Source organism: Hippocampus comes, unplaced genomic scaffold, assembly GCF_001891065.2.
Source record: "Hippocampus comes isolate QL1 unplaced genomic scaffold, H_comes_QL1_v1.1 scaffold190, whole genome shotgun sequence".
Lineage (NCBI taxonomy): Eukaryota > Metazoa > Chordata > Actinopteri > Syngnathiformes > Syngnathidae > Hippocampus > Hippocampus comes.
This window is the reverse complement of record NW_017805121.1, coordinates 398,431-414,797: the sequence shown is the minus strand read 5'-3', so window position 1 is coordinate 414,797 and position 16,367 is coordinate 398,431. Positions and strand designations below refer to the sequence as shown.

The following is a 16,367-nucleotide window of genomic DNA, read 5'->3' as shown; positions in this document are numbered from 1 at the left end:
AACCAACGCTGACGCAACAGATGTTACAGATGAAATGCTAGCTAGCTAACACAGGCTTTAGCAGTTGTAGCTCGCAGTTTGACTCTTTACTTTGTTGAAACTGTTGTTTCAGTTTGAAAAAAAATGAGGCCTTTCCATTTGTAGTGTCCTTGAGCGCTACAACGCTAACTAGCTCTCACATTTTAGCATTTGTAGCTCACTCTTTTAACTCGATTGACATTTTTGTTGACGGTTATTTCACGTTGGAAAAGCAGGTCCCCTACCATTTTGGTCAGAGAGTCCATTTCACTTGAGTTGAGCGTTAAGTGCAGAGCGTGAGCATTTCATGGCCGCTTCAACGTGCACGCTCGCACACAGACAAATGCAAATAACAGAGGTGGAGATCCTCCCTGGGGCTCAAAGTCGGCGTGTATGTGATTAAAGGGAGGGCGTTTCCCCGCAATGGGCCAATCCCAAAAGCAACTAAGCGGGTGTCAAAAGAGAAATAGAAAAATACTTGTCATTTAAATGTATAGTACACTAGTCACATGTTTTGGAAAAAAAAAAGCTCTTAAAAAAGACCCTGCAATGTTCAACATTATCTACGCCCTTGGTATGAAAAACTCCACATGCCGGCTGCATTCCTGGCAACAGTCAGTGTCATCTCTTCTGGCCAGTTGGCGAGGTTTATGACTGCATTTAATCAAAAGGCTCGAAGTCAAATATTTTGAAAGTCACACAAAACTAAGACAACGCTGGAGTCCACTATTCTATTGACTACTTGCCCAACTGTAAATATTACATTTGATACTAGTGAGAGGATTCAAATATTTATAAAAAGTAGATACGTTTGGAATGCCAATAATCTGATTTTTAACACAAGGAGAGTAAGCGAGGAAAAGCCACTTTATTTCTCCAGCACATTTCCGACACCGGGCAACTCGGTGTGCGTCGCGCAACGGCAAAGCGACCGGATCAAAAGTGGCGTTCTAAGAATCACGAAAAGAATGAACATCAACAACATTTCAACGCATATACAAAAAAAAAAAAGTCTCAAGGCTTTTAAAAGCAAGGTCAAGAAATAAAAAGTAGCTTTGTAAAAAAAGATTGATTTTAAATGCTTCAAAGACCTTAATGAAACCTATTTTTTTGGGGGGCGGGGGCGTTGTCGTTTTTCAACTGGATTGAAAAGCATTTCCACTTGGGGCTGACTTCACTCCTGCTGGCAGCTTCTTCCACTTGCGTGCAGCATAACAGCTAAATGCTGCTTCCTCATGTTTCCTGTTTGCTTGGAAACCTATTTGATCCGAGTCCGCAGACCTCAGAGCCCCATCCAAACCATTCAGTGATTTCTAGAGAAGTAGCAGAATTTTAAAATGGACACTCCAGCTCGCTGCCTGGGAGCCAGCGTCATCATGAGAGGACGAGTCCTCCATTCAACTCGAGTTGAAGTGGTGAAATATTTGGGTAAAAGGCACAACGCTTTGGCCAAAGCTGTTGATTGAATGAAGAGCTACTCGGCACGGAGACGACTCCTTCTCAGGAGACAACAGCCACGCCCGGGTAGAAACCGGAACGGTTTTGTGTCAATGCCCTGGGACAGCACGCAGCTGGAGAAATACGAGGGCTTGAGGCCCATTTTGTTGACCCAACAATTCACACTCTACTCCCGACCCACAATGCACCAGGGTGTTGTTTGCTGGACCTGTGGGTTTCCCACAGCCCTGGATGGACATAACTCAGTGACACTTTCCCGACGCTTGATTGGGTCTCAGCAACCCCGACCGCTATGAAACGAATGGTTCTTTTTCAAAGGGAGCTTTCAAGCCCGTCTGAAACTTTCAAGATTTGTGTTTTGAGCCCAACTTAGGCTTTCTAGACTGGGTTAGGGTTCCGCGGGTGGGTTTGCGTGTATATTGACCTAGTGGAGACTTTCAAAGTGGCAGTGAGCCCCCTTCCGTCCTTCCATGGGTTCTTCCTACCCTCCCCTCTTCCTCCATTTCTTATGTCCTTTGTCTTTGCTGGCTTCCTTTCTTCCTGATTGAATCCCTCTATCCTTCCTGCCTTTCATCCTATCAGTCTTTCAGTCCTTTCCATTCGCCCTGCCCTGCCTTCCTTGGCCATTCATTCCTCGGCTCCCGGCTGAATGGCAAATTATATTGTCATGCGATCGTGTTGCCCTCTGGTGCTTAAAAGGAGTAACTACAACATTTAGTCGAGCGCTAAAAGGAGCAGCAGTGGGACAACAAGTCCAGTGAACACAAATCAAGTCCAGTGCACTGAAAGTGGGCTAAAATACATGTCAGTTTATTGCGAGTCATTAAGGAATGTTGTTGGATGGATGGATGGATGGATGGATGGATGGATGGAGAGACAGAGAGAGAGAGAGAGAGCGAAAGGAGGAATCCACATGGCCAGTCCGATACGAGAAGGCGTGACAGTCAGCCTCGATCGCAGTCGATGACCCATGACGGTTAGCTTGCTTTATCATTGATAATACTAACAGATGTGGATAGACGTGAGCCTGGCACCGATATTGGGAAAAGGGTTAGCTTAGCATTCGTCATCAAAACAATGGGCATAAAGGTACAGCGTGTGTTCTTGCAACAAGTGTGTCATATTCCATCGTGCAGCAGAGGGCAGTGCTCTTCAAAAAGTGGGATCATCGCGCCTGAGTGAACTTTTCAACTGTCTGTGCTCACCGATGACGTTATTCGTCAACTTTCCTTATTAGGATGAAAAAGAGCCTGAATTCAGTCAAATGTTCCGGTCGAAGTTTTAAAGTCCACTGCGTATTTTGTCCGAGACTATTTGCCGCCCTTCTGCGCCCCCTGACATGGATGAAAAATTGTGGCCTCTTCTGCTGAAGTCTTAATTTCACAAACACAATATTAATCATAATACCGTGTGTGTGCGTGTGTGTGTGTGTGTGTGTGTGTGTGTGTAGAACGTACTATTGTAATGAAAAAAAATGAGTTGACCATTCCTTTCACTCATCTTTATAGTAATTAGCCCAGTTTGATGGTTGTTTTAAGGTAGAACGGCAGGTCAAGTTGAAATTTGAGATGAGGAAAAACGCTTACATGCCAAACTACTTACAACATGTTACAGTTTATCTGTAAACTATTCCTGTTGTTATGAAAAAAAAAGATGAATAAAGTCAAACTTCTCTCCCTCACTCTCAATTGCAGTCATTTGTTGACAATTAGACCTGTTTGGGTCAAGTTTTTTTTAAGGTGGAACGGCAGCTTTGGGACAACCGAGCTAGAAGACATACTGTGATTGTATATACACACTCTCTTTTTCTCTCTCTATCTATCTCTATACATATACATATATATTTATAAAAACATCCATCCATCCATCCATTATCTGATTTTCTTATCCTCGGGAGGGTCGCGGGCGTGCTGGAGCCTCTCCCAGCCGTCTTCGGGCAGTCGGCAGGGGACACCCTGAACTGGTTGCCAGCCAATCGCAGGGCACACAGAGACTCGCCACCAATCGCTCGCACAATCACCCCTCGGGACATTTTCGAGCGTTCATAAAACCTATCATCATATTGACAAACTATTCCGGTTATTCCAAAAGGAAACTTGAACTAAGTCAAACTTGGCTGCAGGTGACGTCACTGCCGAAGAGTGCCTCTTTAACGAGCCGAGTGCTGCGACTTGAGCGTGAAAGGAGGCGGGGCCAGAAGCCTTTGGGAGTGAGAGAAGAAAAAAGTACAAAAAAAAAATCACGTGTTTGAGATCAAAGGAGATACGCTTTGTAGAGGAGGGGAGGAGGGGAGGGGTGAAAAAGAAAGGGGAGGGGGCGTGGAGCAGGAATGGGTGAGAGAGGGACGGAGCGGGGGAGGAGGCTTGAGAGGCAGCCAGTGTCATTGACAGACTCTCGGTGAACTAAACACGCTCCCCCGGTGCGTTTCCGCACATTTTCGCTCCTCGTCTCCCCCACCCCCCCTCCCCCGAAAAAAACAAACAAACAAAAAAAAAAAAAATCATATTTCGGCACATCGCATCACGGTCTCGCCTCGCGTCGGCCATGCCGTTCCGCTCGGTGCCGCAAAGCCAGCCGGCGAGATGATAACGACGACTACCAGGACGACTACCAGGACGATGCTGCTGCTGATGCCGACGATGGTGGCGCCGTGGCGGGGCGGCTCGGAGCGGGACCACCCGCACCCGCACCAGCCCCCGCACCAGCACCACTACCACAATCCCGGCTCGTCGGCCGCGGCGGCGCTGCTCTTCCTCGCCGCCGTGCTGGCCTCCGAGCCCCGCGTCGCCCTCGCCAAGGATACGGCCTATGTGGAGGTGGTCCTGTTCGAATCCAGCGCCAACGGGGATTACACCACGTACACGACGGGCTTGCAGGGACGCTTCTCCAGGGCTGGAGCCACCATCAGCGCCGAGGGGGAGATCGTCCAAGTACGTGTCAAGTCTGCTTTCTAACTTCTCCTTGGCGGAGGTTGACAGGAGTGACTGCGTGCGTGCGTGCTTGCGTGCGGGTGCGTGTGCGAGGATGAGACGAATTTGCAGCCCCAATGTGGTCACAAGATGGCTCCTATCTGGAGGAATTCATTCACGCTAGCAACTCTTTTTTTTTTTGCTCGTTTGTTATCCAACCAAAAGTTTGTCAAGTTTATCTTGAGTGGCTCGTGCACTTTGGGTGCACGCACGTGTTGTTTTGCGTGGTGCAAAAAAGTTTGTTTGTTGTTTGGGAGTTTTTTTTTTTAAGGGGGCTCTACTTCCGGCGTTGCACGCAGGAAACACGATGGTGCGTTCAGGTGCGCAAGGTTTAATCTAACTTCACCGTGTTCAAAAATCGCTTCTTGCTCAACGTTGCGTTGAGAGTGCCTCGTAAATCTCGTGTTTGACAACTATCTAGCTAGCTATCCATCTATCTATCCATCTATCAAGATAGATGGATAGATAAATATGTACCCAAGCCTGATTGTGTAGTTGATAAGGGTTGTAATGCTCGTTTTTTCCTCCCGACGTTTTACGCCTCCAATGATTGCCTCTTGACATCACATTGAATAACCAGACTGCCCAATTAACCATCCTCACACAATATTTAACATGTATATGAATCTAAAATACCACAGTGACGTCATATATGATGACTAAGACACATTACAGCGTTTAGGCCTCCAACGAACGTAATGCTGTGCAAGATTTTTGTCATCTTGAACATCTCTCCACCCGTGATGTACCAATATATTCAACGACAATGCACATATGTACTGTTACTTCTGTCAATATTTATGTCTATGGAGCCATTTTTTACGTAGGCTAAGGGATGCACCTCTGATGTTTCTTTAAAGCCTGTCTGTACCTCAAATGTACCATATTTACATTGATCACACCGTACTCAATGGTGCCTTCAGGTGGATGGCTTTTGTTGCGGTGAGCTTCGAATTTCAATTGATGATTATTTTTTTTCCCTTTTGCCTCATGGACTTGGCTGCGGTCGCGTTGAACGTGCCCCGTAAATCCGGGATGCTGTTTTTACAAATATTTGACGGGAAGCCCGATAAGGCTTTGAAACGGTTGTCATGTTTGTCGTAGCGCTTTGATATTTGAGCTATGTGCACACGTGGAGAACATACCTTTGCAGTTTTGTCCCTGTCTCCAAATGGAGGTCAGGATCTGCGAACGTGGAAGAAGGCCACATTGATCACCTCAGGAGGCACAAACAATGTAAAAGAGTGCTGGCTTTGTGTGTGCGCGTGTGCATGTGTGTGTGGACCTGCGTGCAGTCGCACTTTTCGAGTGTTTTGATTTGCTCAGTTGAGCATAGCTTAGCAGGTACATTGCAGGTGCCCAATGAGGTGCCCGCGTAGGAGCAATGTGGTGTGTTTACATCTCTGCGCAGATGTAAGCCAACATCCCATTGTTGCCAAGGGCATATTTCGACAACATTGAAACACCCCTGTTCCATATTGAAATCAGATTTAAGGACAATCTGTGTGCCCATATTTACATCCTGTTTCGCGAATGGACATTTCAAGTACAATATTTACATCATGTGTACATGTGTTTGTGTGTGTATAAAATGACACAACATTTCTAGTGTACCATATTTCCATGATATTTCGGTCCCCTGTAGTCGATTGACATCACAGGAGTGTCTATGTGGCCTGCTTCCATCGTACGTCATGCCCAATACACGTCATATGCACCATATTCCTCATCATATATCATATCTGTGTCACGTATTCACAGCACAAAAGAATATCGACATACTGTATTTTCAGAAGATTGTGATTTCCATATTGAATGGCCTTGACACGATGTGTCTATTTACATATGAAATGCTCCGCCGACGTAGCATATTTCCCTTCCTGGTTCCCATCTTGACCTCAAACGGAATGCGTCCGATGGAATGTCGATGTGGCATTTTTTACATTGTGTCTGAAGACCATATTTTCATCATATTCCGCACCCCTAGTGTGCCGGAATTGTGCCATTTCATTTGTTTGTACCATATTTAATGTCAGCGTGTCTCAAATGTACACGGAATGTAAATGCACCTTTACGTCCTGTCTGATGTTCTTGTGCCCCTATGTGACGTGTGTGTGTGTGTGAGTGTATCTATATTTATAGACATAGATATGTGGATATCCCGACCTATACACCAAAAATACCATATTTACATCCCATTCAATTTGTCAATGTCGCATATTTACATGTTGACTGTCAAAAGCCCTCGAATGGATCGTCTTTCCACAAGATTGAAAGCTTTATGTAGCACGTTTGCGTCACATGGCATCTGTCCACCTCCAATGAAGCATGGGCGCGTCCTATCAAGGTTTGCGCGTCCACCCAGTTCATCGCTGTGGCATGAGTGACACACGGCGGAATGAAAAATGTCTCCCGCTCGTGTTTCTCCTCCTCCGCGGCCGTTTTGGCGCCGCCCGGCGACCACGCGCTAGCGCCGGAGCTCGGCTTTACGTCGGAAAACCGCACGCAGTCTATTTAGGTTTGCCCTAGCGTAGCCGGCGACCGCTTGGAGGTGGCCCATGTTTGCTCTCCGCTTATAATGACACCGTTTTTAATTTTTTTTTTCTTTCGCATGCGTATGATTGATGCATGTGATGACCTGAAGCGTATAGTTAGCTACGCTGTTGTTGTAGCACGCGGCCAGAGAGAAAATATTTGGCTTGTCCAGGGTGACCTCTCGGGATCTTTTATTCTATGGACTGTTTTTTTAAATTTTTTTTTTTTATTTTGTGGATTATTTCCGTTCTTCCGTCTGTTATCTGAGCCGCTTCTCCTCGCGAGGGTCGTGGGCGTGTGGGAGCCTGTCTTCGGGAAGTAGGCGGCGGGGGCACCCTGAACTGGTCGTCAGCCCATTGCAGGGCACACATCGACAAATGACAACTATTTACATTCACAATCACACCAAGGGACAATGTAGAGTGTTCAATCAGCCTACCATGCATGTTTTTGAAATGTAGGGGGGGGGCGGGGGGAGCACAGCACAGCACCCGGGGAAAAAAAATAACCCCACACAGGGAGAACAGGCAAACTCCACACGGGAAGGCGGGGCCTGAATTGCGCTGCGAGGCGGAACGGGCTAAGCAATCGCCCACCGTGCCGCCTTGATTATTTGTTTTGCACAAGGCGGAACAAGCGAGAGGAGCCATCGCATGGATCCAATGAAATTGCTGAGAAAAATCAACAGGGTCCTTGCTAGGCTCTGGCCCCTCCCATTTGCTCGCCAGTTTCATGGATTATCAGCGCTTTCCCCCCCAAATTTTGTGACAACCTTTCCACATTTTGTCCCCCACGTTGACTCGAGACAACATAAGATAATGGCATTGAGACAAACGAAGCATGTTCGATCCCTCTTTTTTTTTTTTTTCAACAGAGCAGTCACTGTTCGAGTACTCACCACTCCAAAGTACACTGATACCTACTTTGGATTTCTTAAATCCCATTTAGCATGACGACAACAACTTCTGAGTCAGATGATGATTTGCCGACGTGTCAGACTGCGCAGTGTCGCGCCGATTACTGCCGGGGAAAACTTGCTTTACCTCAAGTTTTGTATTCTCTTAAGTATCTGTGGCTGGTATCAGAGCCTCAATGTAGTCGATACCTTAACATAAGGCTCGTAACAGTACTCGCCCGTTCTGAAAACAAACGGAGAGAATACAAAGAATGAGCAAAAATGGCAGCTTTTGGCCCATTTTTCTCTCTGGTGTTGAGTTAAATACAGAAGGACAAAATCAAATGTTCTGTCTGTTATTCGTGTCTTTGCTTTTTTTTTAAATTTTTTTTTAGCTATGATGTTTTTTAAAAAAAGTTGACGGCCGATTAATCGGTGATCTCGGCGAAATTTTCGGGCGGGCCTCCCGAAAGTCCGTATGTTGTCGTTCTTTCTTCTGGCCTGTGCAAAGTAAGCAAGCAGACTCTGACGAGGTTGAAGCTTAGCGGCCAGCCGCCCGCCGCCGCCGCCGCCGCCGCTATACCTTTTGGAGCTGGCAGGACTTGTGTCGTGCCGCATTTAGACTATAATGACAGCTCTGGCGGTTTGAAAAGGCATCCGGCGCTCCTTCTCCCGCCCGCCGCACGCTGGAAAGGCCAAAAGCTGGGCCATAATGGACGGGAGGTGCCACGGCCTGGGACAACTCCCAGCGGCGGCGGCGGCGGCGGCGCGTACGCCAGCCAGAGTCTCTCTCTGTTTCGCGGCTGCATTTGACTTTCATGTCCGGGCCCCAAGTCAAGCCCCCCCCCCCCCCCCGCCACCGATGCCGCCGCAAATTTGTCAGCACATGACCTCAGCTGATGCTTTCCACTACTTCATGACTCGCTCGCACTGTTAACTCGACACCAAAACGTCGGGGTGCCTGCCCGACGGAGAGGCGGGAAGCGGACGGAGCCAGTCGGGGGGCCTGGCTATGTACTGGAAGGCGGCCTTCAAGAAACGCTCTCTTGTTGATCCAAAATGTGACTTTGGCTCCGTGAGCTCGTTTGCCGTCTGAAGAAGGCGAGCGACGTGGGCTGGGCTCAATACGACCGTGGGCTTCAATCCAAGACAATTGTCATTTTGTTTCCTGACGAACACGTCGGCTCCCGACATTTGTGGGTATTCGAGCAAATATTTCTTTGAAAATTGTCACCAAATCTCTCGAGCGATCGATCTGTCCATCGATCGTCCGATGATGAGACTTGAAACAACCCTCCCTGAAGAAAAAAAAAAACAAAAACAGATTTGAATTCCTCAATTTTGCGATTTTTTTTTTCTCCCAATGTCCTCTTCCCCCTCCAGTGTTTTCAACTGAACCGCGAATGAAAACAAAAGCCACTTCATTTCCGTTGAACTTACGCGACGCTCGCTGTCTTTTGCGTGTTGGATTTGAACATTGCATTCAAAGCGGTGGCCGCGAGCGTTTCCGTTTGATTCATTCTTCAGCCCGAAGGACCACAAATAAAAGGAATCGCGGTACTCGCGGTCAAGGAGTGACATTGTCTCGCAGCTGAGGGCGGGGCTCCGGCACGCCCGCCACCCTCCTGCGGCCAAACTTTCCAGATCCGCGGCCACGGTGGCCGCCTTGGCTGAGCTCGTTTTGGGGGCCGCTTCACTTTTCACGTCTCTCTCCGCGTTGCGTCGAATGAAACGAGGCCTTTGATCGGCCACGCGTTCGTGCCGGCGACGTGGCGGGGCCCGCCAAAAACAAAGAGGCAAAGGAGTGAAGGGTGACGAAGCCGCAATGCTCGCCGGCGGCTCGGCGCGCTTTCTTGTGGACCGGGAATGTGCTGACTCATGCCGCCGTCGCCGTCGCCGCCGCCTACTCTATTGTTGTGCTTTTTTTGGGTGGGTGGGGGGGGTGGAACTGGGGTAATGTCCCGGATGAGGTTGCCGTGTGAGGACAGTCCTCCGTTATTGCACGTCGGCTCGCTTCTCAAGCTCAAGAACATGAGGTGCAAAGCTTTTTTGTGTACGTCGTTGCATCATGATCGGCCTCTCGTTTTTTTTTTTTTTTTTTTTTTTGGTGATTATCAATGATGACCACCACCGCTGCAGAAATCAGGCACGGCGCCGTATTCATTTACACGCGTATCCATCCACGAATCGGAGATCCCGCAAAAGGAGGAGTGCGCGCGCTTGATGTCCGCAGGGAGCACGTCGCCGGCTTGGCCTTCGACGCCGCGGATTTTGACAGTCGAAAACAAAGCTTGACGCTCGCTCTCCGTTTCGGCTTTTCCCGACAAATCAAAGGCACAATCATTGCGTGATAAAGAAGGAAAAAAAAATGGATGGAAGCCAGCTGAATATGAGGATTTGCTCAAATTAAGAATTACACGTCCAAGAAATGACCCCCCTCCCCCCACTAACATTCTTCCGATGGAAAATATGAAAAGGAATTTTGAAAAATGTCCAGCTGAAAAGACCAGCAAATAGTTGCAAAAAATGCCGAGCTGAAAAGCATCATAGTATGAAGAGAAATGCACGACGATTCAGGCAAAATATTTTGCTGCTAAAGTTAGTAAATCCAAACGTAGGAGCTGAAAAATCTGCGCATATTAAGGACAAAAAGCCAACGTTGTGGTCTGAAAACACACAAATATTCGGAACGGGGCCAGAACAACTTCGGCTCTCGGGGTCAGTCAAAGCACTCACACAGACGACTGGGCCGAAATCCCACGGCGCTTTCTCTCGTCCCCGCCGACGATGACAAACGCTTTCAAAAATTCACCCGGGACGATCCGTCCGTCCGTCCGTCCGTGCGATCACTCATTGACAGCTCCCGTGACGGACGGATTGGCTCTACCAAAGGTTATTTGAAGGCCCCGCCCGCTCCCGGCTTTGTGATGGCCGCTAAATAAGTGTCAACGGCTGCGCTCGTATTTATTCAGGGTTCACGTCGAGTCCGGCCGGCCTTTTTATCTCCGCCGTTGCCAGTCTGGGAGGTCCGGGAGGGGGCTTTCTGCGTCTTTGTGGGTCCCAGGACCGCTCCTGCCATGCGGACGCCAACGCAACGCAACTCATGGCGCCGGTTAGCCAAGACGCCACTGCTGATTTGTTAGGAGGGAGTCGTCTCCTTCGGTCATGTCTGCGCTTCAAAGCTGCCTGGGGGGGGTCATCCGCTCGCCGAGGCGCCGATTTCCTGATCCGCGATCAATTCTTGCTTTGTTTTAATTGGGTCTCGGGTTGTCTTTGCACACTGGTTGTCTGACTGGCGTGGCTGGGGCATAGCTTGAGGAAGGGTGGGGGGGGGGCTGTCATCAAATACTTGTGCTTTTTTTTACTTTTTTAACATTCGCTCTTGTCTCAGAAGTTCCAGGTATAATATCCACTTTTTTTTTTTCCGTTGAGTAAAACCAGCAAAACGTGTTCTCAACCTCAACTATGATGACGAGCCGATTTGTTGACACAAGCGTCAAAAGTTTCTCTAACTTATGACTCGCCGCAAAAGCCGAATAGCGTTCCATTCCATCGTGTTCAATCCTCATTTTATTATTTTTTTTTAAAGCGTAAGAACAACCAAACATGTTCTCACCCTCAACGGCGATGACAACAAGGAATGCTAACGTTAGCTTGAGAATTGGAAGCTGGCCTCTGCTCTGATTGGTCATGAAAGCCTTCCTCCGCACCCTGCTGCTCGCCATTCCATTCTTCCATTTCCGAAGTCCTTCGGTGAGTGGTAAAAAATATTTTTGTTCGTACTGAAACCCATCATAAAACCTAATCCATAATATCAACCAGAAATGCGAACGTTTAGCTTCAGATTCTGAAGTTCCCCGATGGTCCGATTCCTCCCGAACGTCTTTGCCGCACTCCACTCAGCGTTTCCATCGTTTCACTTTGGAAACGCTTCAATCGGTGACCTCACGGTAAAAAAACAATCAGAGCCGTTCTCATCTTCAACGACGTCGATGACCAGAAATGCTCCCGTTAGCTTCGGGGTTGCTCGTTTCCCTGCCTTACGACGCACCCTGGAAGCCTTCGGCTGCGCCGCGGCCACAATTCCATCATTTGATTGATGAAAAACCGTGTTCAATCCTCCATTTTTTTTCTCATGTCGACATTGAAAACGACGAGACACGTTCTTGGACTCAACCGTCACGTCAGAGAAGCTAACGTCAGCTGCAGAATCGGAACCTTTCCCGACGGTACGATTCCTCCCGAAAGCCTTCGTCTGCACTGGCGTGACCGTTCCTTGTGGCATTGCGGGTTCCGCTTTGACCAGGTTTTTTTTTTTTTTTCCCGGTGCGGGGGTCGGGTGCAGTGTCATGGAAACGCGCAAACGGCGACTTGTCAAAGCGAGCACGGCGGGAAGGACGGAAAAAGCCCGGGGCCAATTCAGCCCTTTGCTGCATCCCACAGGCATGCGACGCGGCCAAGTTGTCACGCCGAGGGCGACGCTTTACATCCCACAAAAGCATCTGGAAGTAAACACGCGGCGGAATGCGACATTTGGACTGCGGCCTGGCTTTGAAGTGCACAAAAGATCAAAGCGAGGAGCGCGGCGGGAATCTTTCATTTGCGCGTCGCCCGATGAAACGTTGGCCCCCGAGACGCAAATAGAGCTCTTCTTTTGCCGCGTGCGGAGGAATTTTTAGACATGGTCCTTTTGTTCTTCGGAGGCTTCTCTTCTTAGCTTTGCCGAAAGCGTGCGAGCAAGACGGTGGCGCGGCGCCCGCTCGTCAAGTGCCAGGACGATCTTCTCCGGTCCATTTTTCAGCACTTTGAGCCGAGGGACGTATTTTAGCTTCCGAAAAACGTGGCTGCGCAGCAGCAATCAAAAATAGGAGACCCAAATCAACTTCTCTCCGTCGGTGGCTAACTTGAACGCAAAGCTAGCGCGGTGGCCGCGTGGATTTTTCTTTTCTCTCATTTTTCGTAGAGATGATTTTTTTTGCTTTGACTCGGAAGCAAAACATTGCGATCGAGGCCGCGGTATGGCGGGAGTGAACTCAACGAGAGGCCGCCGGCTGTTTATCGCCACAAAATGTCAAGTCGCATAACAAAGACAATCGCGATCGTGAGGATTTTTTTTCCGAAAAACAAAACGCACACCTCGGCCTTTGGAAAGCTCCCTCGCTTCATGCTAACACACCACACAGAACACCGTAGACGGGCGAACGAAACGAGCGTGGTGGACGTTGCGGTCGGTATCGACCTTGAAGCGGATCTCGACGTGTGCGTCTTCTTCCCTCCCCCGCTTTCCACTCGTGAAACGTCTTTGTGTGGGTTGCCGTCTGCGTCGACCGGACGAGCATTCCGTTGTTCTGCCCGGCAACAGAGTTTGCCGACGTAGCTCGATGATCAAAATGTGCCGGTTTATTATTTTAGCCTCCGCCAGCGACCTCAGTTTGAGAGTTGCTGCCCTCCCACACTGCGCAGCGAGCTCCAATTGGATTCTGCGCATCTCCTCGAATAGCCCCCTCCCCCATATTGCGCCCACCCCAGTCAGCCCAACACATGGCCCCCGGCTTAGAGGGTCCTCTTTTAACGAGAGGATATCCGGGCCGCCGCCTGCGGTATGCAAAGACCCTGCGGATTCCCGACACGAGTGGCTCGCCTCAAAGGTGACTTTCAGGCGAGCCAGACAACTGTTGGCTTCAGCGGGGACGCTCGCCCGCTCGCTCACTCGCTCGCTCGCTCGCTCGCTGGGCCTTGACCTCCGGCCAGCCGGAGGGTCCGCGCCCGGCCGAAGGCTCCGCCCGAATGGATCCCACTTGGATGGCTTTTTCAGGACACTCCCGCTCAGTAAACACACATTTGTTGGAGAAGAGTCGATGGGATGCATACGTCCCGAGAGAGGGGAGGTGGTGGCGCCACCTGTCCCCTCCGCTCAACGGCTCCCATGTGTTTACGTTGACGCTCTCCGCCGGCACCGCCTCCCCCGGCACCGCCTCCCCCGGCCTTTTATTTTTTCAAAGCTGAAAGCCGATTTTTCCGTCACGTATTGCGTCGGCCCGGTGCCCTCATTTCAAATCCGGGAGCGTCCACTTCCGTCTGCCATGCTGGATTACGGCGGCGTTCCACACTCTGGATTCTTGTTCCGTTCGCTTCTCTCGTGTGCAAAGTGGTGGAAAGAAAAGACTCGACACACCGCGCAGAAGAGTGTTCACGACCGCGCCAAGTGATGACAATTCTGATTCGATTCTTTATTTTGCCGTGAAGCAGCGGCGATTTGAACGCAAACAGTGCGGCCCGTCGACACGTCATACGGCAACTCCCGCCGGCATTTATTCTTTATCCTCTGCGAAGAGTCAGCGACATGACTGCCCCCCGATCCCAAGTGAAGTCTTTGGGCGCCGTTTTCGCCACCACGGCCCCTCCACAAAATGGAAGACCGCGCGTTAGTTCTCGCGGTCGTCTTTATTTCGGTCGTGCGCCGCGGCGGTGATCGCATTTGGTGTGACTTTGCGAAGATAAGCGTTGCGCCTCGCGACCCGACAACCTCGGCGGCGCCGACAACGGGCGAGACAAAGCGCAGGCGTGCAAAAAAAAATCAAAAAAGCCTCAAAATGATAGGGCACGTTTGATAAGCGGATTCTCGGAATGCCTGCGATTGGTCCCTGTGTGCTTTTGGTCTTTTGTCCGGAGGAGGATGAATGGAGAACTCTGTGGCGGCGATGACAGGCGGGGTCCCTCTCTTTGGCAGGCGGTCCCCTCTCTTTGGCTCTCCGCTCATCCTGACAAAAGGGCCTCTGTTGTCGGACGCCGAGCCGCCGCTGCCGACGGCGACTCGTTCCGTTACATACGCTGCGGTTCGGCTCGTTGTTATTCATTTGCAAACCCGATTCCAGTGAAGTGCGTAAAACATACATCAGAAGAGAAGACGGGGATTTGCCAGTCGGGTTCCCCCTCGGCTGAATCGAATACGCGGCAAATAAACTTCAAACTGATCCACTTGATTGTTGTTAGCAAGTCGCGGGTGAGTGCCGTGAGTGGCGAGAAGAAGCGGCGTCCCTGAATTGCATTCCCGAGCAAGGATGGGGCGAGCGCCACCTCCCGAGTGAACAACCGCGGGAGAAAAATAGCCCGGCGGGGTCGGGACCATGTCACTCCATCTCCGATCGCAAGAGAGTTTCGAAAGTGCATCATCGACAGATCCACCGTATGATCAAAAGCTTCCGAGATTTGGAAACGGACGTTGAATGCCGCCGGCTTGTCGAAGAAGGACGCGTGCAAAGTGGAAACGTGGTCTGACGAGTCCACGCGTCCGATTGTTTGGGGAGATGGCGGACGTGTTTGGCCTCCGGGAGGCCAAAGAGGGAAAAGAACCAGGCGGGATGTTCCGGGCGCAGAGTTGAAAGGTGCGTCCGGGTGGTCGAGAACCACATCGAAGGCGCGTCTTTTTCATAGCCACCCCTGCTCCTTTTTCCTAAGCGGGGATCCTCGCCATTCGCGTACCAAGAACGCGTCGCTACCCGGACACGAATACGATACGAAGCGTACGCGTCCGCGCTCCGAAAGGAAGACGTCGGAGGCGGCGGCGGCGCGTACGCCAGGAGCCCCGAAGGCCACGCCGGGCGCTCGAAAAAAGCTTCCGCCGAAATGGGCCCGCTTGGCTCGGTTGCGGCGGCTTGCTTGTTTTTGCACGCGGGGGCGGGCCGGCGGGCTTTGGTGTGTCTGTGTGTTTGCCGTGCCCGTCCCTTCCTCGGAAGAGCGCTCGCAACCTGCGGCCCCCTCAGAAGTGGAGCCAAACGCCCCCCGGAGGTTCGAAGCGGCTAAGTGCTTGACTTGTCTCATAAAAACAAATCAAGTAACGCCGATCCCTCGGGGGCCTTTCCAGGCCGCAATGTCGTGACGCGGCAACAAGAGCCGCCTTGCTTTGCTTTGCCTTCCATCATTACTTTGCAGCTTTTTTTCACGTGTTAAAAGACCGACCGATTCTGGGCGGAAGGCGGACGCGGCCCCCAACTGGTCGCCGGCTGGTCGCGCGATAAAATGTCAAAAAGTTTACAAAAAAAACATGAAAAATGTGTTTTTATTTGATCCAACATATTTCACAACATAAATGACCCCCCCCCCGCCCGAAAATGCATGAAAGAAAATAATATCTTGTCATGAACCAATTCTCGTTTAAAACAAAAAAAAAAAGGCAATTTCTGCAGGATATGTTGCAGGACCCTCGATGACGTCGAGTGGGCCGGACAAAAAGATTTGAGGGGGCCGTCCCAGTTTCCCCTCATTCTCCACGGCCGGAGCGAGAACTGGGGGAGGAACAATGGCACGTTTGTGCAGCGCGGCGCGCTGGGCCCACCGCTAAACAAATGTTCCGAAGAGCCCCGGTGGCGAGCCTTGCCCTCGGACCACAATGACTTCATAAACGGTCGTCAGCGGAGGGGCGACCCCAAGAACAGATCGCCACTGTATCCGCCGGTGGGGGGGGGGGGGGTCGCTGCCCGCCGCGCGCGCGG

General features: G+C 50.4%; 1 protein-coding gene across 1 annotated transcript in view; it reads left to right on the top strand.

The window, feature by feature from the left end:
- Positions 1 to 3,415: 3,415 nt before the first annotated feature.
- Positions 3,416 to 16,367, top strand: part of znrf3 (zinc and ring finger 3) — a 49,876-nt gene continuing 36,924 nt past the window's right edge. The window contains 1 exon segment of the mRNA XM_019865931.1: positions 3,416 to 4,406. Coding sequence (XP_019721490.1) covers positions 4,059 to 4,406 — 348 coding nt within the window. The 5' untranslated portion in view covers positions 3,416 to 4,058.